The sequence below is a fragment of the Rhinolophus sinicus genome, linkage group LG06 (assembly GCF_036562045.2).
Source record: "Rhinolophus sinicus isolate RSC01 linkage group LG06, ASM3656204v1, whole genome shotgun sequence".
NCBI classification, from domain to species: Eukaryota; Metazoa; Chordata; class Mammalia; order Chiroptera; family Rhinolophidae; genus Rhinolophus; species Rhinolophus sinicus.
This window is the reverse complement of record NC_133756.1, coordinates 24,000,363-24,028,017: the sequence shown is the minus strand read 5'-3', so window position 1 is coordinate 24,028,017 and position 27,655 is coordinate 24,000,363. Positions and strand designations below refer to the sequence as shown.

The following is a 27,655-nucleotide window of genomic DNA, read 5'->3' as shown; positions in this document are numbered from 1 at the left end:
AGTGCTCTTGTTTAAATTTGGTAACAAATCTACGAGTAGCCATGAAGTGATGTCAGTGCATATTGGGCTTTGTGGAGATTAATTTTTTCCTAATTTGTAATCAGACATTACCAGACTCAAGATTAACTTCCAAGTATTTCTCTTTCTTGTCTACCATGATTATAATCTGCTAAGGGGAAAATTTTCTTAATCTATTAATAGATTACTTAACATCCTGTGGTTTAAAGACTCAACTTTGAGAGGGCTTCATAAAAGAAATGAAGAATATGTCTTTATTAACCTTTTCTAAAGTTTAACTAGAACATTTTCTATAATGAACTGGCTGGACTTTTCTTATTAGTATTTTGTCATAACAATGTGTAATAATCAATAAAACTTCTATGAAAAATATCCTCTCTTTTTTTTTCCTCTCTCTCAGACTAAATTAAAGCATCCATACTATCCTTGCATGGCAAAAGTGAGCTTACAACTTGCCATTCAATTCCTTTTTCAAACTTATCTGCGGACAAAGAAAAAACTCAGGTAAGAAGTGATATGTTTTGATTGTTGTGGCAAAAAGCACTGATTAATTCAGTTAAAGTTGGATTTATAAATTTAGCTTTTCAAGACATTTTTTTAGGTAGTTGATGACAACTACCTAATATTTTCAGATGATTAAGACATGGCTCCTATCTTTAAGGAATTTCTAATCCAGTAGGAGAGAGAGATTAAACAAAGCAGTAATGGGATGCAAGGCATAAATGCTGTACATCTTTGGAAAATCGTATCCAGATATGGGGATTGAGTAGGCATTAAAGACATCCATATTCTCAGAGGACTTGGAAAGGCAAAAGTAGAGAAACAGGTATTCTGTGTGGAAGGGAAAAGCTTGAGTAATGGGCAAGGCTTGCCTAAGGAACCGTAAAGGACTACTGTTTTATTTGTACATTTAAGGAACTCACTTGAGCTGAGACTGAATGTTGGGTTTGAATGAGATCACTGAGTGCCGTGAGTGCCAGGGAAGGGAGTTTGGGCTTTGTTCAGTGGGAGATCATGGAGGGTTTTTGAACAGGGGGCTGTATGTTCAGAGTGATGCCATAGAAACTCTCCACTTTGATTGCATATTATTCATCATTGGTTTTTACCTGGAAAGGTGCTTGACACATTTATAGGCTCTGGGTAAATAGCTGTTCTATGATGAATAAGTGAGTGAAGAGTGAAGATGGTTGTGCGTGGGTTTGTAAGATATACCTGGAGCAAGGGAGACTCAGGTTAAGGAGACCAGTTACAGTTAGAAGACCTGGAAATTCTCAGTCTTTTCTCTCTCACTAGCAGTGAGCTTCTCCAAGTATGGAGAGGTTTTTGGAAAGATTTTGCAATGAAGAAACCTGAGATGAAAACAAATATAATGTCATTTCATTTTTATATGTAATAATCAAAGATATATTAAGTGATATCAGTCTTTATTAATTGATTGAAAAAGAAGAAATAATGTGTTTCTTGTAATGTCTAGCATAGGATTGACTAAGGAAATTTATTTGGTTATTTTTTAATTGTGAAATTTGCTCAAGCTGTCCACACACTGCACACACTATTTCAATTTTGTTTATATTTACTATTTTGGGGAGAGAGGGACTAGAAGGGGTGGTATAAAGGCATGGATAGTATAGTCATTGAACCTTTTTTCTGTCCAAATATTTTTATTCCATAAAACAGCATATTAATAATTGTAACAATAAAGTATGGAAGTATTGAAAGTAGGCATTTTGTGAATGAAAATTAAGCAAAACAAAATGTTCAGGCGTTTTTTGCAATTGAAGTTTTTTGAAGAAGCTGTAGAAGATAGAAGTTCAAGTCTAAGACTTAAGTTTGTTTACAGGGGGACGGGAGGATGAGTCACACCACACGGACGGGCGAATGCAAAGCCCTGGCTTCTGGGTGTGTGGAGCCATGGGCGTCAGCAGCACTGAACACTTAACTTACCTTCCACACACCCCCAAATGAAAATTTCTTAACTGGATCGATGCTCCATGGGGTTAATTGCTGGGGTCCTACTCCTAACATCATTTTCTTTGCTGTTTTTAAAGGGTTGACACTGAAGAATGGATTGCCACTATTGAAGCATTACTTTCAAAAAGTTTTGATGCTTGTCAGTGGCTAGTTGAATATTTTATTAGTTCTGAAGGACGAGAATTGATAAAGTAAGTGTCAAGATCTTTTAATTAAAAGAAATTTGTGTCTCTTCTAGTGATTTGGAACTCAAGTTTCTTGTAGCTCTTCTTATTTCAGCTTGAAATTATTTTTCTGATTGGAATCAATTTTAAACTGTCTTCACTAAGGAAGCAGTAACGAAATTATTCAGATCACATCAAAATCATTTCCAAAACCATGTCTGTTGGATTAGATTCAGACAGGGTGTTCATTGAATGTAAGGAGAGCATGTGTGCAGATAACCAAGTGGTCACAGGCAAGCATGTCCTGAAACCCTGCTGTGACTCAGGAGATTCCAAACAGAAGTCTCTTCCCTCAGGGACTCACAGTCTGGTGGCAAGGTCAAGAGGTCAATAATCCTAGGTTACTACACAGTAATACCACCATATTGTCCAACTGTGTTTGGATTCTGGCTAAAGTATTTTCAAAAAGATGATAGTATAATATCTACAAGAGTATGTTTCCTATGTACCTATAATTTTTTTTAAATTTTGCTTTTTAGATTTGATATGCTCCAATCACTGTGAATGTTTTTACATCTTACTCCCAGTCATTCTCTATCCTCAGGGAGTTCAGCGTTCATATGGAGGCCCCGACAAGCGCCTCGATCTCTCTGGCCAGTCTCCTTTATCCACAGTGGGCTCTTCCTTCTCCCTGCCTCAGCTGTACCTTCTCACTCCTCAGACATGCCAGGCCCGCTTACCCCACTTCTAGCTAATGACCTTGCCTCAGACTTCACTGAGAAAGTAAGATTAACAGATGAGCAGACCCCATCCCCCATCACAAATTGCACACCTACCAGACGCTGTTTCGTCTTCTTCATTCCTTCCTTATCATGGAGGAACTGTCTTCTCTCCTCTCAAAATGAATCTCTCTACATGAGCAAACCTTCTCAAGGAAGTTGGCCCTTTAATTATCAACTCTCATTCCTGCATCATTACTTTCCAGAATTTTCTACTGGGTCCCTTCTGTGAGCGTACAGATATACTTTGGTATCTGTCACCTTAAAACAGACAATAATAGGGAATTCAGAAATGCAAGTTCCTTCCCATGGGGAGATCCAGAGTCTTGTGGCAACTTAGAAATGTCACTGAAGCTCTTGATCCAATATCCCCTTCACCTCTAGGTCCAAGCTTCAGACATTTGTTTATTTGCCTGCGTGGTATCTCTACCTCTCCTTCCTCTACTTCATACAGCAACAAAAGTGTTCTTTTTAAAACAAATCAGATCATGTTACTTCTCTGCTTTAAAATTCTTCAGTGGATTCCCATCGCATTCATCATAAAATCCAAAATCCTCACCATAACCCACAAGGCCTTGCTTGAATATGATCTTTGTCTGTCCTTCCAGATTTCCCTTGTTTCGCTTTCCTGCATGCTTATCATTCACTGACTGGTTGATTCCTTCAACACACTAAGCTTTTTTTCTGCCTAAAACCCTTGAGCCTGATATTCCCTCTAGCTGGAACATTCTCCCTTCCACTCTTTGCGTAGCCTTCTCATCCTTCAGCTGTCAGAGAGGCTGTTCACTCCTAATCACCCAGGCTGCCCTGTTCATCTGCTCTGTTGTTTTACCCATCTCCCTCACTAAATTTCAGCTTCTTGAAGGCAGAAGCTATGTCAGTTTTGTTCCCTACTGTGCACGGAGATCCTGGCAAACAGTAAGACTCCAGTGTTTGTGCATACATGCAGGTAGTTCAGAAAGAGAGAACATAAACATTGCCTGTCCCTTCAGAGTTTGCATTAAAGATAACCTTTTACCCATTTTTCCAGCTGAATTCCAAAATATCTTCCCATTGGAAGGACTCCTGAGTATTGTGTTAGGCAGTAGAATGTCATAGAATCATCCAATTTGGAGGAACATGGCAAATATTCATTCCGTTACATCCAAATGGGCTTGCTTTTAAATATCCTCAGAGAAGCTCAGTAATTTCTTTGGTATTAGTAATAGTATTTTTGATTTCTTAGAATTCCTGATGGTAAGGAATCCCAATGAATCACCTAATCTAAATTTTTCCTGGTAGAGTTTATTATATTTAGTCTTTCTTTATAAAGCTCAATCACTCATCAGTATCAATTCCTACGATTTCGTATTCTTCAGGAATTAATATTCTTTGTCTTATTACTTCTTTAGGACTTTTAAGATAGATTATCATTGTTACAGCTAAACAATAAACATATACTGTACTAATATTTTAGTAGCTGTAAATGTGAAGAGGGTGTTGCCTCTCAGGCCAGCCCCTCAGTGTCATCCTTTTTTAAGGCAATTTTTAAAGGTAATTATAATTGTAAAAAATTAAATTAGTAAATATTGCTTGCAAGTTGATCTAAAGGAATTAAAATTACTAACATAAAGGGTACTTTTAAAAATCTTTTTTTGTGGAAATTTTTAAACATACACCAAAGTAGACAGAATAATGAACCACTGTACCCATTCTCCAGCTCAGGTTGTCCACACTTGGCCAATCTTGTGTGTCTGTCCCAACTCCCACACACATACTCACATGCGTGCTTTGTTTTCCTCTGAAGTATCTAATCTGAAAGAGTAGATTTCAGGCATCATATAATTTCACTACAAAATTTTCAGCATGTGTCTCTAACAGGTAAAGTTTTTTTAAAAAATAACTTAAGCACCATTGTCACACTAAACAAAAATAATAATTCCTTCATACCATCCTATACCCAGTTTATATTCATTTTCCTCAAAAATGTTACTTTATGTGTTTGCATAAAAAATGTTTGTACAAATCAGGATCCAAACAAGCTCCACATATAGCATTCTATAATCCTTCCTTTTCCCCACCACCTCCTTTTTTGGAATCTTGGTAGATTTTGAACACAGTTTTATCTGTCTGGTTCAGATTAGGTAGTTAAAACATAGCATTCACACTGACATGGAGTGAGCAGGAATGAATCGACCTCAGAAAGCTCCACTTTCTTCTTTCTACACTTGATCTTAGCCAAAAGACCGAGAAGCGATCCACTTTCTGCTTTCTATTGAGAGAAAGAGGACAGTTACTGGCATACTCTTGGGAGCAGAGGAAGGAAATGCAAATACTGCACTCAGAGACCAGAGCCACTTTCACTGCTGTCATCTAAAGGAAGACTTGGGTCCTCAAAATTATGTTGTATTTATATCCTCATGGAATAATAAGAATGTCCTATAAAGAAATAGATACCTCAACTTACATTAGGGTTATGTCACAACAGCCCCAGAGAGCAGATATTTCTGCCTGACCATGCCCTCCCCCACATCTGAGGCTGCCTGTTCTACCCACTGGTTGTGTAAAGGATTGATTTACATGATGCATTTGTAGTACATAGTGTAGTATCTGACTGTAACATTAGAAATGCCAGATATAATGGAAGTGCCTGATAAACCTTAACTGCTGTAACCATCGTCATCATAGAAAGGAAGGAAGCAAGACCTTTTCAGCCTCCAAAGCTTCTATGAGGACTAAGTAATAAGGGTTGAGGAAAGGAAAGTAAAAAGATAGAAATATAGATGCACAGGGCAATTAGGAGGTGCTATCTTGACTCAGAACTTTAATTAATACCTTATTCTGAGAAATTGAAGGGGTGCTAGGGAGAGCTGCTCCTGAGTGAACAGAATTTATAAAATTCTAGGTTCTTTGCTTTCATGTCTCTTTAAGTCCAAATTTATACAGATACTCATTTTAGAGAAAGAAGAAGGAAAAAAACTCCATTTTTCAGTGTTTAGGGGTCTTGTTTTCCTGTTTGGCCTTCCTTCTTCATGGTGGCCTGTGAGGTGGCTATGCTCTCAGTAAACTTAAACTAAACATCTGGAGTCATCTTGTTTCTTGCATAGCAGGTGGGACCCATGTTGGGAAGGTTGACTTATAGAAATCTGTCCTGCTTTTTTACACCACACTTTTCTATTTTAGGATATTCTTGTTGGAGTGCAATGTGAGAGAAGTACGAATTGCTGTGGCCACCATTCTGGAGAAAACCCTAGACAGTGCCTTGTTTTATCAGGATAAGGTCAGTCTCATTTTTAAATTTTTATTTATACATTCTGTTTTTACTAACTGTTTTAAATTGCACATAATAAGAAAGAGAGCCTATGGTTGGAATCTGGTAATTTTGCCACATAAAATGCACTTTCTGTGAACCAGCTTTCTGATAAATGCCCGGGTAGAAGGCATTCTGACTTTTCTTCCTCATATCCCAGAAACCACCAAGGTAGGCCAGGAATTCAGGTCTGCTTTGGTCTGCTTCAGAATTTCCTCTCTAAAACCATCCCTTTTCAAAGTCTTCTCTCAAGAATTTGTATTAGCTCTCCCTGAACTGAGACTAACCTGGGCCTAGAGACTCTAAATCTAGATCCACAGACATTTTGAGCCACCCCTGGCTTTGTCTCTTTCCTCATGAGTTATTTTTATGACATAAACCTTCAGTTGTCAACCAGACCAAAGAATGTCAGTCACCCAAGGGCGTTGCCCAAAACAGTTCCTTCATTGGTCTCCATTATTCACTAACCTGTTCCTGCTCCTCTGAATTTCTTTTTCTCCTAATCTTATTTTCTATAACATATTTTCTGGTTCACAATTTCACATACACCAAAACAAATCATGGTATTTATTACCATCCTCAATCCCCAAAGATTTTAAGACTCAGGGAAATAATTGACATATATTGTAAGTCTGATTATTCAATGTGTTTTTAAGTGCTAGAAAATACAGCAGTTATTTCCCACCTTTGCTGTTTTAAACAGCTGACACTACATGGAAAACTTTGAAAAATGTTATTTATTTTCAGAACTAATTGGCTCCTTATAAACATTGGCTGGAGGCATTGCGTCTCAATAAACTAAATGCAAATTCTAGGAATTGCTGCTTCAAATTCAGTTGTTGACTTTGGAATGCAACCTTGAGCAAGTCCTTTAAAGGAGATGTTTAATCCGGATATAGCATTTGCACCCGAGCATTTTGTTCCTTCCACATGGCCTGAGTCAGGTGCATCGCTAGACCAGAAAGCCTCAGGAGCTCTGCTCAGGCCAGAAGGAACAGGAGGTAGCCTGTGACCCATAGGAAGGACCTAGAAGAAAACTGCCTTGTCAATTTCAGGAATCATAAAGAAGCTGAGGTTTACTCTATGGCCATGGTTTTTAATCAGCTTAAACTGCAGAACCATTTTCCAAACGAAACCTTATCTGGATGCAGAAGAAGATATAAAATAGGTCATTGGGAGCTGCTTAGGACAGTTTGGATACCGTTGCTCTGAAATACCCCTGTGGAAGTTTCCTGAGATATTTAACTTGAGGACCTTCTTCTTCTCCTCCTTCCTCCCATGTACCAACCCAGACAAAAAAAGGCTGAATGAGTGCAGTCTCCCTACTCCCGAGGCAGCATACAGGTGATGGAAAGGGAAGATGTGGAGGACGCAATTTGCCTCAGTAAATTCTACTTTCTGTCAGTTTTGCCCCCATAATGGAAATGGTGCCTCTTGTCACCCACTTTGTATTGTAAAGTACTTTGAAAATGAAGTGCTGTATAAATGTTAGATTTTACTGTATTTATAATGGGTGTGACAGGCTGAATGGGAGTATTTTAAAAGCCTATAAACACCATCTCTGGAAGAAATAAACTAACAAGAGTAGTAAGCCTGCTCTTAATTTTCAGATCATCACAGGTGAATTTCTAGGGACTTGTCCAAAAACAGTTGGGGTGGGAGGGAAAGAAGAAGCAATGTGATAACCAAAATGGTTTCTAAACAAATAAAATGTTTTTCAAAGCTTTCCATGAGGCGTCAGCGGGCTTTCAAGTAAGTTCACAGTTGAGTCGATATTGCCGTTGTCATTCTGTCAGGCTGTTGCTCTCCATTTGCTCCATTGGCTTGATTTCTAGCCCCTATGCCTGTGTCTGTGTTTTTTATTCTTTGCATCTGTGACTATGTGAAGAAGTAGCATAGTGGAGGGAGGGGTTCAGAAATATGTTCCCTCTAACCCCCCACCCCCGCTTTTTTTTTTAAGAGACAGAGAAATTGGCTCTGCAGAAAATGTGCTCAATAGGCAGTAGAATCATGCCCTTGACTCTGAAATCTAGGAAACAAAACCAGGCTTTCCTTTTAATTATTTCTATAGTACCAGTCTTCCCTGGAAGGTAAAATTGATCATTGTTTTTGCTCTCCAAAGCATAAATCCATCTGAATCTAAGACTGGATTGTGTGTGAACCAGACTTTCTTTTTGTTCTTATGATGACATACTTCAAATTAATCCTGTTACAAATGTCTGTCTTACATTTTTCTTCATGTAATTTCATTTTTCCTCTAACCAGTTAAAAAGCCTTCACCAGTTACTGGAGGTACTGCTTGTTCTGTTGGATAAAGATGTCCCAGAAAATTGTAAAAACTGTGCTCAGTACTTTTTCCTGTTCAACACTTTTGTACAAAAGGTAAATGATTTTTTAAAAATATCTTTTCCTAATACAGCAGATTGATAGTCTAAAGGAATTTTGTACATGGAAAGAATATAGACTGGTCAATATAGGATCTATAGGATATGGTTTTATGACTGTTTCTTCTTAAAAACCTTCATTCATGGATCATATTACTTACAAGAATTCGGATACAGGTCATTGTACTTACTTATTGATAGCAGAAGTCTGCATTAAAACTAGTGTGTAATTCCATGTTTTGTAGCCATTATGAAGCACTGGGAGGCTGTTGGAACTCAAGAGTTTTTTTAATTTGATTTTTAACAGATACTTTCTATATGTAAATTATAGCATTTAAAAACTTACTGACTCCTTAAAACTTCTCATGTAACTGTGTTTTTAAAACTAATTTTTGTCTGGATAGGAATATAATTTGTCATTCTCAATATCTTGTGACAGCAAGGTCTTAGGGCGGGAGACCTTCTTCTGAGGCATTCAGCTCTGCGACACATGATCAGCTTTCTGCTGGGGGCCAATCGGCAGAACAATCAGGTAATGCCTACTCTGGCAGCCAGTGAATGGCCATGGTTTTCATAGCCACTTTGTTTCTCTGTGGGTGAGACGTATTTTTCATTTCATTGTAGTCCAGGTACTGGTACTATGTAGACTTTAAAATTCTTTATATTTCAATTATTTTTACAGCTTTCTTGTAGTATTTCCTAGTAATAACCCATGGAAATAACTAACTGGAGTATCAGTCAAAATGTGAAGTGTCATAGGAAGGATGGGCTCTGACAGGGCAGATTCGAACACCTGCAAGGAATGGTGGCATTGAGTCTTCCACTTGCTCTCTGGGACTGTGAGCAAAGCTGTTTGGGTGATGGTTACTTCTGGGGTGCTGATAATAAGCCCAGATTCAACTGGGCAATTGTACTGTTACACACTGAAGGATGTTGCTGCAGATACACTGCAATTCATATTCAGAAAATGAAAGGGAAGTTGTTTTGTAATAATAGTATGGTTAGATATATGAAAATGACTCTCCTGTTTCAAGTGTCTATGTTGGTGTGTTTCTCCCATCCATTACACGTACATTTCTTTTGTTTGATAGATTTAAAATACACAAAAGGTGAATATGCAATAATCATAAATACTATTTATGGAGTGGAGTGCCTGTTGTGTGCCAGACACAACTGGTCACTGTATGCTATACCTCTGATACTCACAATTCAGTAAAATAGGCAGTTTCATCCCCATTCTGAGTTACAGCACAGAGAAGTTAAGTGACTTACTTGTTCAAGGTCACAAGCTGAAGCATGGAACCAGGATTCAGAACCAGCTCTGGTTTCCCTTGTATGTGATGCATCACACAGGAAAATTTTTCCTTTGTTAGGGGAAACAGACTTGCTGCTCAGGCCTCCTCTCAGCTTCCTGCCGACCACCATGCTGCGAGGACTTTTCAGAGTTAAAAAGCAAGGACTGACACCGTGGCCTGCTCTGTGTAGGGATATTATGTGGAGATTTACAATATCCATTGTTCACTTCAAGCTCTTCCACCTCAGGGACTCCATTGACAATGACGATTGATTTAAATTCACTAATTCAGCTTCACACATAATCAGTATTGTTTTGCATTTATGGAGCATATAGCATTGCGAACATTTTCACTTGTAAGTTGGCATTTGGTCCTCACAACCTCACAGCGGGCAGCACAGGTAGGTTGTGGCTGCCGTTATGCAAGGCGGTCCGGCAGTGTTACAGGAAAGAACTCGCCCACATCCACACAGCACAGTGAGCAGCAGGGCAGGGCCAGGCCCCCACTTCTCCGGCCGCATGGGTTTTCCCCATTACACTGACGTACAGGGAGATTACCTGACACGTGCTAAGAACTCACTACCTGAACTCAATACATGAATGGATTTGTTTTAGAATCGGAGTTAATAGTCTAAGGGGAAAAACTCTCTTAAGGTAGCTTAAAACCTGTGGCTTTTTATACTTTGACCTCTTTTACTGTCAAACATTGAGAAGTAATTGTGGCCCAAAATATCATGAATCAGCACATCCTTTCCCTTCGTCTTCATGTTATTTCTAAGTAAAACACAAACGTCCACTTTATGTTCTTTGACAACAGATACGTCGATGGAGTTCGGCACAAGCACGAGAATTTGGGAATCTTCATAATACAGTGGCTTTACTTGTTTTGCATTCAGATGTCTCTTCCCAAAGGAATGTTGGTAAGCTTTAACATACCGTTAATGCAGAAAAATGAAGAGATACCGAACTTGTCAATAATGCACGAGAGTAATAATGTTAGCAATGAAAAGGATATTACTTATTTCTCATTTGGCTGTTTGATATTTGAGGAGCACTTAAAATTTTTGTTTTAATTCATGTGAAATTTCACCTTATTTTACTAGCTTTTCTCAAGAGAAAGGCATTTACTTGAAGGAGGGGTAGTAAGTGTTTGGGAAAAAAAACACTCTATAATTAAGGCTAATTTGGACTTCATTCATTACCATAATTGACACAACTGATCTAATGGTAAAATACCCAAGGGGTGGGAGTCTCCTAGCTGTGAACTTGACCAAGCAACCTGACCTTTCTGATCCTCAATACAAAATGGGAGTTTTAAAAATAACCCCCCAGGTACACTGAAGATTAAGGTTAAAGTACTTTATAAAAACAGAGGGGATTCAGATGTAAATTAAGACATTGAAATGTATTTGAATATTAGATGTACTTGGTAGCATTTCCTACCTTGTCACCTAGAACCAATATTTCGGTCCTCATTTAATATAACAAAAACACAAACTGTCCTTTATTGTTATTCACTGTTCTAACCTGTGTGTGTGCGCTGTGTTTTTGGGTGTTTGTTTTTGTGTATGTTATGTTTTTATACTGTTTCTAGGCCTGGTCATGACGTCACCAACAATTGCAATAATAATACAACAAAGCAACTGAAAAGTATTGAGTGTTTTCTGTGTTCTGTGCCTTTCCGTGGTGCTTTAAGTTTATTCGTTGTGTTTATAATCCCCTCAACAAACCTAAGAGGGGGATAGTAGACCCTTCTATAAAAGAGGAAACTAAGAGAGAGGTTTAATAACTCCCATAAGTCTCACAGCTAGTAAGTGGCATAGCAACCGCTATGTGAATGCAAGCCTCTGACCCCAGAGGCTGTAGTAGGTTTTAGTGTCCTCTGACCAGTGAGATCTGAATACAGGAAACTAGATAAAAATCACTGCACATCACTCTGATCTTGAAATGCTTATTGACTCTCTAAAGGGACATTGGGGGAGCACTTGGATGGTTGTGAGGTAGAGTTTGCTTCTAAATCTGAGTTCATTCATCTAAAAAGACAGTTCGTAAAAGAAAATTACAGGGGGTGGCTGGTTAGCTACATTTGTTAGAGCGCCGTGCTCTTAACAAGGTTGCCAATTCGATCCCCACATGGGCCACTGTGATCTGTGCCCTCCACAACTAGATTGAAACAACTACTTGACTTAAAGCTGATGGGTCCTGGAAAATCACACTTAAAAAAAAAGAAGAAGAAGAAAGAAAATTACAGTATGAGTCTTCATTTTCCTAGCAAATGAGGTAACCCCTTCCATGTGGTTGATTCTGCTTAGCACACGTGGTGTTGGGCATTATTTGAGGACAGTTGTTTGAGGAACAAAAGTATCATGTTCAGTGTCTCTTCAGAGCCATAATGGACATTTTTCTTCACATATAATTTATATTTTTGCAGTTTTGAAAGATTGTTTTGGGTGGGGATCACTAGGAATCTAGAGATCTTAATAGTCAAACCTACAGCTTATGCAGACATTGAAAGAAATAGGTAAACAGTTTCTCCTTTCTACATGTCTGGCTTCCTCACTGGACTGTGAAGGAACAGGTTGTAATACTCAGCAGTTGTGTGTGTGAATCTTGAGAGAATCGCTTTAGCTTGTAGATGGCTATTTCATGAAATAACGTCAAGTGAGACAGGTTTCGTTTCTTTGGTCTCCTAAAGCTCCTGGTATATTTAAACAACGGCCACCTATTAGCATTGCTCCCTCAAGCCCTCTGCTGCCCCTCCATGAGGAAGTAGAAGCCTTGCTGTTCTTGTCTGAAGGGAAACCTTACCTGTTAGAGGTATGTATTTGTTCTTCTAAAACCATTTTATTTTTATTTCTCCTACTTGAGGAAAAACACCTTTTGTTATTAGTTACATTTTCTGATGAAGAAGAGTATTTTGAAGAGAAGAAATGATTCTTTCAAGTTAATTTTTCTTCCTATGTATGTGTCAGAAGGAATCAGTTGAAGAGAATCTTAGTCTTCTCTGCACCAAGAATTGGACCTCCATGTACAGCCCAGCTCATTGCCCCCTAGGTCCCAGGAAATAAATTGCACCTCACCAGTCACAGTTATTATCAGAGGGTTTTGCTCCCAATCTCTCTTGTGTGTCCCTGGTCCTGCAATACTACAGCTCTGAAGCACACGTGTTTTAAACTTCGGGAGTATGGGAGCCCTCACTGTGACACACGCTATGTGGCCTGTCTGCAATCCCGTTGCTTCCCATCTATCTAGAGCCACCCCTTCTTGAGAATTTAATCTTGCAATCCTATATGAGCAGTGTATCATACTGGTTTTTTAACAACATCAACAGTGCTATGCTGTATATCTCCTTTTTTTATGCTTAACATTATGTATTTTTTGGATCTATCAGTAATTATTTTAATTGGGGGGACATTTACCTTTGAAAATCTGATGAAAGTGACTCCCAAGAAAAATGCACATTTGCACAAAATTGTGTTAAATTTCAGACAGACCTAGATACCCTGAAATCTCTCCATAGGCCTTTAGCAGTTAAAAACCCCTATTTTGAGGCAAATATTTTGATGACAGTAATATTTTGATGACAGTAAATCTGAGTAAATTTCAGTTAAAGCCAGAAACAACCTATTGACAACTGACAGGAGAAAAGCTTACTCCTTTTATACCCTCCCACTAGGTAATGTTTGCTTTACGAGAGCTGACGGGCTCGCTCTTAGCACTCATTGAGATGGTGGTGTACTGCTGCTTCTGTAATGAACATTTTTCCTTCACTATGTTGCACTTCATTAAGGTAAGACCTCCCTTAAACCTAGTGATAGCCTGACAGCTGGCGCTTGAGACTCGGAAAGCAATCCTTTGCTCACAATTAATATGCTTCTTTTAATAACCTTAATTGTTTTTGCTAATCATAAAAATAATACAGCCTCCTTAAAAAAATGAAGACTAAAGAACTCAGAATCCCATCATTCATTGATAATCACCATGAACATTACGTTTCCCTTTTATTTTCTATGCATGTTATTTTAACATAATTGGGAATTTATTGTCTTTATGATTTGGTCTTTTTTCACTTGACATTATAAGTATTTCCTATATCATTAAAAGTTATCTGCAAGTATAATATTTCATCCTCTCGTGTACCATGATTTACCTAGCCACTCCCTTCCTAATGAGACATGTTTGCATTTGGTTCGGTTTTTGACTGTTAAGAATACTTTGTACTTCAAAATACTGTAGTCACCATTGTTGTGTCAAATGTTTTCCAATTAGAGATTATCACCCCCTGCAACATTTTAAAAATCAAAAGTAGGTTTTTATCACCTTCTGAAATAGTAATATAGTTCATTATGAAACGCTGATCAATATAGTAATTGCCACTACTTATGCTGTACTTACTGGATATCACACACTGTTCCAAGTATACTATGTATTTAACTCAATACTCAAGAAGTAGTCCTATGAGATAGATACCGTGTTTCCCTGAAAATAAGACCTAGCTGGACCATCAGCTCTAATGCATCTTTTGGAGCAAAAATTAATACAATACCCAGTAATATTATATTGTATTATGTTATATATATTATATTATGTTATATATATGATATGATATATTATATTATATTATACTATACCCAGTCTGATATTACATTAAAATAAGACGAGGTCTTACATTAATTTTTGCTCCAAAAGACGCATTAGAGCTGATGGTCCGGCTAGGTCTTATTTTCAGGGAAACACGGTACTATTATTATCACCATTTTACAGTTGAACAAATTGAGGCCGAGACTAAATAACTTGCCCAGGGTCTTACTACACAACTTGTAACCAGCAGAGTGGGGATTTGAATGTGGGCCGTCTGGCTATAGGGCTGTGCTCTTAACCGTATTGTTTACTGCCTTTCCAGGGATTACTAGAAAATCCTATAAACCTATGCATACTATTTTTATTAGTTTTTAATCTTTAATTTTTAATGACTGCATTCTTCTTGTGACAAATTAAAACATACAAGTAAGGACAAAGTCCACTTTGACCATCACCAGCCACTCTTTGTCCCCTCTCCACCTTACCCTAGGGACCAATACTGTCACATTGGTATGTGTCCTTCCAGGCCTCTTTCTGTAAATACACCATATGTGTAGTTTCTGCCCACAGAATTTGTGCCACACCCTCTTAGGTGCACCACAGTTTATAACAGTGATACATGTAGTGCTAACAAGTAGCGGGTGATTGATGGATTGTCTCCCAGCTCTTATTAAAATGTGTTTTGCCCTCAGCCTTTTCGGTATAGACCCGTATCAGAGGTGACTGAGTTCCTCTCTTTACTGTTTACTAATGATATGAACTCGGACAATTTCCTCCTCTGCAAAATGAGAGGAGGTATGACTTGACTTCACAGATTGTGAAGATTCAGTAAGGTGTGGTGTGTGAAGTGCTTACCTACTACCAGACCTGACACCTGGGAAGTGTGGTCTTGTAATGCAGTGTCCTTCTTAGTTCCCTATCCATCTATTCATAAGGTTGTTACCAAGCACAGAGCAGTGTGAGTTTTCAGAACCTTGCTTTCTTCACTTAGTGTATCTTGGCAGATTTTTCAATTCATAAGCTGACTTTTCTTATATATTATACTTCACTCATAGCATATTTATCTCAGGGTATTCTCATTTGCATTCTCATAGCTATACCAGCATATTCTGGAAAACAAAATAGGATGTACATAAATGAAATAGAAATATAAATCTGGGCCCATTTAGTGACTTAAAATTCTCTCCTTTTCTTTCTGCCCTTCCCCTTCTCTTCTTCCTAATTCCATAATAAAGCATCACAGAGTGTTGCAGCTGGGAGGACCACAGAGGTTGTTTGTTTCAGTTCCTAGATTTAGCATTTGGGGAAACTAAGGCCCAAAGAGAGGAATTGACCTCCCCAAGCTCAGCCAGATAGTGGTGGAACTAGGGCTTGAGTCCAGTATTGTTGACTGACGCTCCAAATGTGGTTTCCACTGAAGACTTAACTGGAATTGTTATGCTTTTTAAAAATATTTCAGAACCAACTAGAAACAGCTCCAGCCCATGAGTTAAAAAATACGTTCCATCTACTTCATGAGATATTGGTAAGTCATAAATATTCTGATTCATTTGTATTAGGTATGTATTAGTCAGCATTGTTTATAAATAAAAAGTTGTGTGTCCTTGTATTGTTTTTCTATTCATTTGATCTTCGCTTACTGAGTCCTCTTCATAGCAGTCATTTTTTGTGCACGACTGATTTAGAGGTGAGCAAGAATAAAACTCCACCTCATAGGGGCTCACAGTTTAGTGACAGAGCTAGACAGTGCACAAGCAATTGTGGTGCAGAGAGCAAGGGAGTAATGGATGGCCCTGCTATGGATAGGAAACTGCTAAGCACAAATATATCTTGTTTAAACCTCACAGTAACCATCAAAGGTAAATTGCTGGCTCTACAGATCATTGAAATCCTAAGGCACCATTGATTGGTTGATTGTCACCGTACGACTAAAAGGATTTTTTATGAGCCATGAAACTGAAATGTAACTGATGGTAGGATACGTCCCAGTTTTGGAAATACCAAGTGCAGGGCAGAGGGGAACTTCAGTTATAATCAGTGAAATACAGTATTACATTAGACACTGGAACTTAGAGAGGTGGAGTGATTTGCCCAAGGCCACTCTTCAATAAGTTACAAACGAGCACCTGAGCCAAGCAACTAGCCCCCTAGCCCATGCTCTCCACCTGGTTTGCTCAGTGAACTGTAAGTGCTATGAGTAGAAGGAGTAGGAACTGAATTAGGTTTGAGGACAGAAGTGCAGACCAGATCCGGAAGGGCTTCGGGTACCAATGCACGTGGACTTTTTCCTGTAGGCCAGAGGTTGCACACTGGTGCCTGGAAGCTAAGTTGTCTATATGCCTGTTTTATTTGGCCCAAACTGTTTTGTAACCTCTGCTGTCAGTCAGTGCTGGGGAAGCCATGGAAGGGTTTTAAGCAGGAGAGTTATGTGACCTCATTTATGTCTTAGAGAGATTGCCTGGCAATGATTTTGAAAGATGGACTAAAAGAAACAAGGTTGGAATTGGACGACCATGTAGAAGTCTGTGGCAGTAGTCTGAGTGCGAGAGCAACAAGGCCTGTACTGAGAAGAGACATAGTAGCAGGGGGCAAGGCACAGATCAAGAGGTGTTTGGGAAAGAGAATCAATAGAATTTGGTGACTGCTTGTGAGCTGATGAGAGACACTCGCATTAGATCCCTTTAATACACGCCTAGGCAAAGGGTAGACATTTAATAAATACTTTTGAATAAGGGACTACATCATGGAAACCGTTTATAAAAAGCCTGTCTTTCTGATCCTTTACCTCCTTTTGGTCCTAGTGCTTTTACAAACTTTGGAAGGTTGTCGCCGCACAGCAGTAGGGCTGTGTGTTGTTCTGCTCGACAACAAACCCGTTTAGTTTCCTGCACAGTGCACAGTGGCTGATGGGCACTAGGAATACAGCGAGAGAACAACGTAGATCCAGCACTGCGTTAGGGAACAAGCCTCCACATCAGCCTGCAGAGCATGCATTGTAGCAAACCTTGGACGTTTTTGGTAAATAAGTGAGACCTCTAATCCTTGGGGCCATGAAATACGTGTTCTTATAACCCAGAGAACTGTAGGTGTTGTTGGTAAGAACACATCGCTGGGAAATAAATGGATCTTCAGACATTATTTAATAGTTCTTCATTGTAAGTTTAAAATTTAAGATATTGTTGAGATATATGGCAATGGCATTATATTTGTTTGTATTAGGTTTTGTTAAGTGAGAAACGAAATTAATCTCTTGAATTTTTTTTTTAAAGGTACCAGTGGTTATAACACAAGTTCCTTCTTTTATTGACCAGTCTTTGTTTCCTTCCTCTCAAAGGTCATTGAAGATCCCATACAAGTAGAGAGAGTCAAATTTGTGTTTGAGACAGAAAATGGATTACTAGGCAAGTATGCTCGGCCTTAACAGTAAACGTTGCAGCTATAGCCTGTTGTCCTGTTGTCCGGTCTCCTCCCTGACAGGTCTGCCCCTCCCTGGCGCACGGCAGTGCGCAGTCCCGCAGAAGTAGTGCCATTGGGCTCCCTCATCTCGTCGTAAGGATTAAAACCAGAGGACCTATTCGCCCTGGACACTCCTACTTTTAGTCAGTGAAGTGCAACTTGAGGTCCTTTTACTGGATCAGATCAGATTCAGGGGTGCTGTGACTGTTTTCAACAAGCTAAAGGCTACTTTCTGATGCAGGAAGTCTTTCATTCCATTCTGTAGCCCCTGGAAAGGAAGAAACTAAAACCTCAGACTCAGGATATTGTCAAGTTCATGAGATGTGATTTTTTTTTTCCTGTGCTATAAATGCACCCAAATTTCTATTGTCTACTCGTAAAAGATTTTGAGCAGGATTTTGTTTTTCAGAAGGTTTAAGTGGCTTTAGTGAGCTATTTCTTAGAAAAAGTTTGGTTAGAAATAGTCTTATTTGGCTCCCACCATCCACATGTATTTCCACTTTATCTGAGCCATTTTAGATTTCACTACGTATCAAGAAAAGATTTAGGACCTCCTTTTATCGAAGAAAAGAAACAAGCTAAAAAGTTCTGTAGCTACCACATTCTAGGCCACCCCTTTGGAAACATGTGCTCTCCTCAGAGCAGCCCCAGGCTCTCTGGTGCTTACAGACCATACACTCCTGAAGAGCAGGGACCAAGTATTGTTTACCTTTAAATCCCCAAAGCCCAGAACAGGACGTATTTGTTGAACTGAACTAATAGCATAAATTTCCATTTATTGTACTAAAAGGGTTGTGACTACTCTTCTATCAGCGTGGTGGGTGGAAAAGTTGGGAGGTCTCTAGGTGAATAATCAGCTAGTATAAATCTTAGTTCTCCTCAGTTCTCCTGAAAGTCAGACTTTCACCATCACATATGTTTCTTGAATACTGTTTAGTGTTTCTACCCATTAGAATTTGGGGGGGTCCTACCGTGTTTCCCTGAAAATAAGACCTAGCCGGACCATCAGCTCTAACGCGTCTTATTCTCGGGGAAACACGGTATTGATCAGCACACCATGCTTTTAATGAAGTTCCTCATCTGCTTGTCAAAGTAGCTTGTTGTAAGTTTTCAGGACAAGAGAGCTGATACTGCTTGGACCCACTCTCAGTGTCGTGCTTTATTGTTGACATTTCCTCTTCTCTTCCTTCAGCTCTGATGCACCACAGTAACCACGTGGACAGCAGTCGCTGCTACCAATGTGTCAAATTTCTTGTAACTCTTGCTCAAAAGTAAGTACTGACTCAAAATGCAGGGAGGAAATGCAGGTGTTTTTAGTTACAAGTCAAATATGACCAGGAAAAAAAAAATCTGCCTTGTTTTAGTACCTAGAGAGTCTGACTCCGGGTATGCTTACTTGGCTGGTACAGAAATTTACTGAAATGATCTCAAAGAGATGTGAAGGGGAAGTATTAAGAGTAACAGATCCTACGGAATCCAAGGAAAAGGCTAACCCACCAGGCTTTGTGCAGGAAGGGCAGGAACCAAGGCATACTTGGGAACCTTCACAGCGAGAGTCCATGAACCTGCACTCGTGCTATCTTTCATTAATGTAAGTTAACTACCAACTCTTTCAGGTTCTGGGTCCCCACCTCCAAAACAGTCTCTCAAGAGACAAAATCATGTTACAGCTACTTACATTTATGAACCCAGGCACTGTGCTAAATATTTGCCTGTATTCTCATTTAATCTTTGCAACAACTGTGAGGTTAGGTACTACGATTAGTCCCACATCACAGGCAGCCGGAGTGACATGCCTGCGGTCAGAGCTAGGATGTGAGCACAGGCTGATTGATGGCAAGCAAAGGTTACTTTTTCTTTTTTATTTAATTATGGTAAAATATACATAACATAAAATTTACCATTTTAACCTGTTTTAGGTGTATCATTGTGCCATTAAGCACGTTCACATTGTTGTGCAGCCATCACCACCATTCTTCTCCAGAATTTTTTTCATCTTCCTCCCTGACAATCTGTACCCATTAAGCAATAACTCCCCATTCTTCCTCCCACCAGCCCCTGGCAGCCATCATTCTATTTCCTGTCTCTGAATTCGACTACTGGGTACCTCAAATGAGTGGACTCATACAGTATTTGTCCTTTTCTGACTGGTTTATTTCACTTAACCTGATGTCTTCAAGGTTTATCCGTGTTGTATCACATGTCAAAATTTCCTTCCTTGTTTAAGGCTGAATAATACTTCATTATATGGATAGACCATATTTTGCTTATCCATTCATCTGTTGATAGACACTTGGAAAGCAAAGGTTCTCAGTGTTAGAAGGAACCTCAGTGGTTTGCTGCTTTAGTGCCCCTATTTGCTACATGGGCAAACGAGACCAGAGTGACTGCATGATAACCCAGGGTTACTGAGCAGACTACACTGCCATCTCTGAGTCTTACACGGAGCCTTCTTTATAGCTTACTTTATTTTGTTCCAGATATTTGCTGAGTCTTAGACATGGGTATTGCCATCCTTGGACTTGTATCAAAATAAGAATGAGAAATCAGTTGGGCTTAATCTGTTGCATTTGAGCATCTTAAACAGATATAAATGAGAGCCCCACTGAAATAATGCATGAACATGGGTTTTCCAGATGATACAACATTAGCATTGTGGACACCGATGGAGATCCCTCCTGCCACAACTGTGGGTTCATTAATTAGGCTTGATATTGGCAGCGCATTAGCATAAGTACTTGCCTAAGAGTGGCATTTCCAAGTAGTGTTGGGGCTACAAAGTATGTCTGATGGCAGCAGACACGCAGTCCAGATAGCAGTGTCATTATATTAATATGTATTTCCATGTCCTTCACACGTACATGTTATACACACACGTGGTAATAGCACCATCAGTACTGTCTTCACATATGAAGGACAGCTTACTGGGTAGGCAAATAAAAATGGAAAGAGAAAGAGGGGCTCTGAGACCATGTTTACAAATAACACCGTTCTTATTCAAATCACAAAAATTAAAGACTAATTTGATTCTATCAAGAGATCATTTATTAAATGTACAATTGGTTGTGGGGGTTTTTGTTCTTTGTTTTTTGTTTCATTTTTCAACTTTGAATTTTAAATAGAATTGAACAGATGAATTAGAGATAGAAAAGAAACTTTGCACTTCATATTTACCTTTTACTGCCTTTTGAAGTTTAAACATGTGAACATACCCAAACCAAAAAAAAAAATAATAATATAAACATAACTGAACTTTAATGAAAGGAGCATTTGTGTTTCAAAATAAAAAGGTGCTATCGGGGCAGCCAGGCAGCTCAGTTGGTTAGAGAGCGGTGCTCTTAACAACAAGGTTGCCACTTATAGGCCCACATGGGCCACTGAGCTGCACCCTCCACAACTAGATTGAACCAACTACTTGACTTGGAGTGATGTGTCCTGGAAAGACACACTTAAAATAAAAGTTTTAAAAAAAAAGTGTTATCGATTAAACAAGTATATTTGCAAAGAAAGCATTTGGCCAATAAAACTCTCTTCCAATTGCCAGGTGTCCTGCTGCTAAAGAATATTTCAAGGAGAATTCCCACCACTGGAGTTGGGCTGTACAGTGGCTTCAGAAGAAGGTAATTGCATTTTGAACTTTTCTGGCTATAACAGGAATCAATAGCTGGATGTCTTATCAGGAAAGTTCTCAAACTTAATCTGAGACTGGCCTTAAAATATTTTCAGACTTCAGACTTTTTTGGTACAGTTGATACCTATTTTTATGCATTAAATTTGTGCCTTAACACATGTATCTTAACTTTATAGGTGAAAAAGTAGGGATGATTATATAAGAAGTAGCATTTTACTGAGCTTTTGAGAGTAGAAGTGAAACCTTCCTGGAAAGAATCTCCTGATGCGCTAGAAGGTCTGGGTAGATTTATCTGCTGCTTTAGATGCTTTTATACTCTACTACGTAATAGTAGAAGTTGTAGACTCCTGTGGGCTCATTTGTAATCCCTGATGGCCTTTTTCACCTTCCATCTCAGATGTCGGAACATTATTGGACACCGCAGAGTAATGTCTCTAATGAAACATCAACAGGAAAAACCTTTCAGCGAACGATTTCAGCTCAGGTGAGACTTGTCTTTTTTGGTTTTGTGTGCTTTGAAATCCGTCAGGTAGGATTAGTGTTGCTCAGAAGCTGCAGCCTCAGAAAAGAGAGGTACAGGTTGAAAATGAGAAAGAGCAGAAGACATGATTGAATTTCTGTGGCAAAACACCAAGTTGGTGTACAGTTTGCAAATCACTTGCCTAGAAGAAAAGCGGTCAGTCAGGCCCCTGCGTGCCACCGAGGTTGCGGGGTGCTCTGGGCACTGCCCTGAGGGCACCACCCTCGAGGCTCCCTGCCCCTCCCAAGGTCAAGTAAAGAAAAGGTAGTCTTGTTGGAGCTGCTGCCACTGCGCACCACCTAACCTTCTCTTCTCATGTTTCCATCTCCCGCAGGACACATTAGCATATGCCACAGCTTTGCTGAATGAAAAAGAGCAATCAGGAAGCAGTAATGGGTCGGAGAGTAGTCCCGCAAACGAGAACGGAGAGAGGCACCTACAACAGGTATAAACTGTAGGGCATGGCCCTGTGTGAAAGGGCAGCACCTGCTCTGAACTTTTCCAAAAAGAATGTTCATAATCAAGAACCAAAGGAGACACCAGCTCCGCCCTCCAGTGATCTCTGCTCAGGACTCACTAACAGTTTGCTTACACAGTGGAACAGTGCTGCATGTAAAATTCATACAAGGCTTTGACCTCTGTCGCTGGCTATTCTAATCCACTTGGAATAGTCCTGATAAAGCCAGGCCACAGCTGTATTCGTTCCAGCTTGTTCACTTCATTCTGCCAGGCTATGAAAAATCACCCCCTCCAGGTTTTGCTTTCACCAGCCTTCCTGAAAACATGGACCCTTGGAAAGAAGGGCTTCGTGCCATGGAAATGTACCTACTTGTCAGGGGAGTCAAAGAATAATTTTAAGCTTACTTTAAAAAAACAAAACAAAAAACATTTTCAATACTAACCACTTTAGTAGAAAAAGGAGTGAAATATTTATTGAACACCTACTATGTGCAAAAAAAAAAATGAAGCGATGTAAATGTAATAGCGTGTATGTGTCTTTCCTGTAGTCTGTAACATTCCGTAAGGGCAGTTTCTTCTGCAGCTCCATCACAGTGCTTGCCAGGGGCCTCATTAAATGAATCTTATTGATGTTGTGTGTGCCTTTTTTTCTAATCTTTTGGACCATGATAACTTCGTGAGATCCCTGATTTTATAGGAGGGAAACTGAGGCTCACCTACTTTATTTGCAGAGAAAATAAAAGTTATCGAATGAGTGTTCCTTCAGCTACTGGCTCCTAGACTTATAGCCCCCAGCAAGCCCCCTGTCCTCATCTCGGCTATCACAGGGTAGGGGGGGGCGGGCTCACCCTTCCACTACCATCCTGTAACAAACCTTGTATTAGCGCGCGCTCTCTCGCTCTCTCTCTCTCTGGCTGTCTTTGGTATCTTGTACCTCTCCCTCCTACAGTGTTTCGATGTACTCAGTTCTCTTCCATCTTTTAATAAAAACTCTTCTTCCCTCTTATCTCTGCCGTTTCCTCTTCTTCACAGCCTAATGCCTCCAAAGAATTATCAAAACTTAACTATTTTCATTTTCTTCTCTCTCACTCATTCTTCAGTCTCTTCCAGGCTGGCTCCTTCCCTCCCTCCTCTCCAACTCAGCATCTGGGTGACAAGTAGCCTCATCTGAGGTGACCATTCAGCAGCATCTGACTACCCGCCACGACTTCCTTTTTGAAACGCTCTCCCCAGGGCTTCCCTGACGCCTTGCTCTTACAGCTTTCCCACCCCTCTGGTTGTCCTTCTCAGTCTCCTCTCCAGCTCTGCCCCTTTGAGGCCACGAGTAGATGTTCCTCCGTCTCTGTCCTGTGTCCTCTCTCCCCTTTCCCACAGCCCCAGCTTCCTCTGAGTGCCACACATGATCATCCAGCTCTCTTCCTGAAGTCTGCACTTGATGTGTCCCAAATGCACCTCACCAGCATGGCCAGCCCCGCCCCACACCAAGGCTGGTCGTCCCTCAGTGTTCCCGACCTCACATGGGGTGTCACCCTGGACAGCTCCCTCACACCCTGCAGTCAATTTCACCCGTCCTGTCACATTGATCTTTTAAACATCTCCCAGCTATCTGTTCCATCGTCACAAGCACCTTAATCTCCTGAATGTCTGTAAGAATCTCCCTGCCTCTACTCTTGTTTCTGTCTAGTTCATCTGTTTAAAACTTTCAACAGCTTTTCATTGCTATTAGGATAAAGGCCAGAATCCTCAACGCAATCCTGCTTGATTGTGCCGCAGCCTACATTTTCCCTCTCCGTTTCTGATGCTAGGTACTGCAGCCTTTAAATTTATCACATATACTTCGTTTCTTCCACCTCAGGCCCCTCCCACTCACTTTGCAGAGAGACTTTCCCTGCCCCTCTCCACCCCCGTCCCCAGCTAGATCAGTCCCAAGACACATGGTAGGCCTTCAAAACTATCAGTGCATAAAGCAAAGGCCACACAGTTGGTGACAGGCAGAATTCAGACCCAGGAATGACCCAGAGCCACCTTCGGTGGTGTGGCACAGTTTCTGGCACAAAGCAGATGTTGAGACGTCCAGTGCCTCCCTCTGCTTTATCACATTGCCCCAGAGTTCTCATGAGAGCCACCTGCGTGGTTGCATGGTAGCATTGTGACTTAATGAGAACAGAGAAAGGAAAGTTTTGCGTAATCAGGAATTGCCAAATACAAGGTGTTATATTTTATTACCCTTTGGTAAACATTAACTTGTTAAATGAGGACATGTTTAAACTATAGAACATGAGTAAGTCAATTGGCGTAGAGAAACCTTGGTCTCTAACTTGACTATGTGTGAATTTAACTTCCTCTTCTTTTCTCAAAGGGTTCAGAATCACCCATGATGATTGGCGAGTTAAGGAGTGACCTTGATGACGTCGATCCCTAGAGGAACATGTCCAGCAAAGGATGAGGAGTCAATTCACAGTTATTGGATGCTCAGCACCTTTTTGAAATCAGAATCTTGTCCTTGAACCCGTTAGAAGAGCCTGGAGATTGGACCGGGAGAGCCTGCCATGGCTCTGGAGGTGTGTGTTTGAAGAAAGCACTCTTTGGCCAGAAGGTTTGGGAGCTATTTGGCAGTGGGAGAACTCCAGCCTGTGGGTCAGCTGTCCCAGGGCACAATCCATGTGTGGATTGACATTTCTGTGGAGAGTCCATGAAATCCAGCCAATGGCAGACTTTTTTGTTACATGAACATACAGGAGTGAGTGAGGGTAAAGCTGTTGCTTTCTCTATGATGCTACAGAAATAATTCCTTTGGTTTTTATATTTTAAAAAAAGCAAGCTGCCTTTAGATATGTGGGGACAAATTTTTAATCTTGAAGTAACATTGATTAGGGATATCCAATTTAAAATGCTGTAAAGATATGTGATAAAATTCCTTTTCGTTGTAAAATAGTAAAGAATTCAGTTTACACAGACCTTTGTATTTAATATGTCTCCCTATTTGTACAGAATTTTGGATGGGTCTGGATGAGAAGCCCTAGGCATAAACTTGGATCTTGATGAAATGTTACTAGGATCAAAAATTGGAAAATTATTAAGCTCTTTAAGGTATTTTTTCTGATATAATTGAGATTGAAAAGAGCAATAAAAATTTAAAAAAAATGCTGTGTTCTCCAGAAGTACAGGGTGCATTCTTTAACATCAGTCACTAAAGAAGTTATGAGTTTTTCCCAAAACAAATTTTAAAAACAGCAAAATAAAAAGCACTTTAAGGTATTTTATTGAGTTTGACTTCATAAAATTGTCTTTTTAATGCTTGGAGACATATTGAATAAACTGTAGTCTTAAATCATGTGATCTGCAATCGTTTGCTTTTGCTTAAACATAATTTCTGAAACCCTTGGTACTGGTTGTATATGAAGTTAAATATTTGAGTTGGGAGACACTGCTTTGTGAGTTTCTAGTGATTTTAATGCAGACAAGGAATTTGAGACTTTGTTTCTACTCAACATGAGTAAGTAATACTGAAAAGATAGGGACAGGGTTTATTTTCCCAGAAATAACTAGAAAGCAATTGAACAACCATCTATTTAGTTGTAATTCCCAAGTATAACACCACTCACTCATTCAGGTCAGATACCAGCTCCCCTTTTGTCAAGTGGAGATGGGGATATGCCAACATATTTCATGTATTTTGTATTTTGCGTTGCTACACTCATTTTCAGTCCTGTTTTGCCTTTGTTTTGTGTTCTACCTTGTTTTCACTCACCATGCACAGAACTAGGGGAACCTTAGGAAGTGCCAGGTTGCCACTGTCAGATTTGCCAAGTCAAAGAGGTGCAGCCAGCCCCAAGTGCCTTTTTGGTGGCTTCTGCATTGTGTGGACATGTGACAGGTGACAGGACAGTCACGTCTTCATGGTTGTGCACTGTCAATAACCCAGTCATTTCACTACTGAAGGTTGAAGTTACTGTGCAGCCAGTCTGCAGTGTATAATCGTGTTGACTTCCTACAGGCTAGTGATGGCTTTTGTCAAAGGCACTGAGTAGATGGAGGGACCCACAGGTACAAGCAGACCTGTGCCCTCAGAGAAATGGTCGGAGGCAGTTGGCAAATTTTTTATGGTTCTGATGTTCTTGCAATCTTGAATGTGGTGTTTTAAAATTGATTTTGAGTACGTAAATACTCCACGTCCTACTTTTTTCCTCTACCCCGCCCTCACCCTTCTCTCCATCACCATCCTCACCAAAAGATTGTGTGGGACATGACGTTGAAATGCCGGTGATGAGATATGTTGGGATATCATCGCTGGCAGCTGCACTCAGGAGCCCAAATTCAGGAGTGAAATTGCCACTTCTAGTCCCTTATTTCCTATGGAAACAACGCCTTCCACACCCCAGCACCTGCTGTCCTCCCTGGAAAGCTCCATCAGGACCGCCGTCACTATTATGTTCCTTTTGCTTACGTTGTTGCTACAGTGACCGTCCCCCTCACTTTGCCAGTAACCACTCGATTTCCAACGGCTGCAGTCGACCACCCTGCTGATGACTTTTTTTTAATGTAGTACAACAAAGTGACAATTGTGACAGGCTTACTCACCTGGGAAGAGTTGTCATTTTTACTGCCAATTTTTTGGATGAAGATTTTTTTATAAGTCTTTCAAAATGGTCTACACATCGAGTAGGAATTGCACAACTAACTCAATGCTGTGTGTTCTCAAGAAGCTCCCTTCGTGAGGCCCACCTCAGATGGCCGAGTCCGCGCGTTAGAGGCGTTCCGGGAAAGAAAGCAGTGAGCGTCCCAGCGGGCCTCACGCCCAAGACTTCCCCTGGAGTGCTCACACGGTCACTGACACTTAGGACGAATCGTAGGACCTAGAGCACCGCGTCATCAGACTTACCCGTCTCGCCCACCCTCCCTGCTAACATTGACGTGTGTGCAGTTACCTTCTGAGCTTGGAACAAGCAGGCTGGAATTTTCCTCTGCTACCTCTTGTGTACAAAATCTTGTTTATAAAATTTCAAAAGGAAGTAGATAAACTAAGGAAGAATCTTAATTCTAAATTTGGTTCATGAGTGGCAGCATTCTTGGCTTCTAAGGGTATAAAATAAATTTTTCAAAAATGGA

General features: G+C 40.0%; 1 protein-coding gene across 2 annotated transcripts in view; it reads left to right on the top strand.

Moving 5' to 3' along the window:
* The window catches only part of USP24 (ubiquitin specific peptidase 24), a 129,229-nt gene extending 101,574 nt beyond the window's left edge, over window positions 1-27,655 (top strand). For both annotated transcript variants that reach the window (XM_019742818.2, XM_019742816.2), the window contains exons 54-68: window positions 419-522; window positions 2,067-2,180; window positions 6,095-6,191; window positions 8,487-8,603; window positions 9,045-9,137; window positions 10,717-10,819; window positions 12,595-12,716; window positions 13,576-13,689; window positions 15,940-16,005; window positions 17,815-17,881; window positions 19,129-19,207; window positions 21,481-21,556; window positions 21,965-22,051; window positions 22,422-22,532; window positions 24,906-27,655. In XM_019742818.2, coding sequence (XP_019598377.2) covers window positions 419-522; window positions 2,067-2,180; window positions 6,095-6,191; window positions 8,487-8,603; window positions 9,045-9,137; window positions 10,717-10,819; window positions 12,595-12,716; window positions 13,576-13,689; window positions 15,940-16,005; window positions 17,815-17,881; window positions 19,129-19,207; window positions 21,481-21,556; window positions 21,965-22,051; window positions 22,422-22,532; window positions 24,906-24,968 — 1,413 coding nt within the window. In that variant the 3' untranslated portion in view covers window positions 24,969-27,655. The remainder of the gene's footprint in view (window positions 1-418; window positions 523-2,066; window positions 2,181-6,094; window positions 6,192-8,486; window positions 8,604-9,044; window positions 9,138-10,716; window positions 10,820-12,594; window positions 12,717-13,575; window positions 13,690-15,939; window positions 16,006-17,814; window positions 17,882-19,128; window positions 19,208-21,480; window positions 21,557-21,964; window positions 22,052-22,421; window positions 22,533-24,905) is intronic.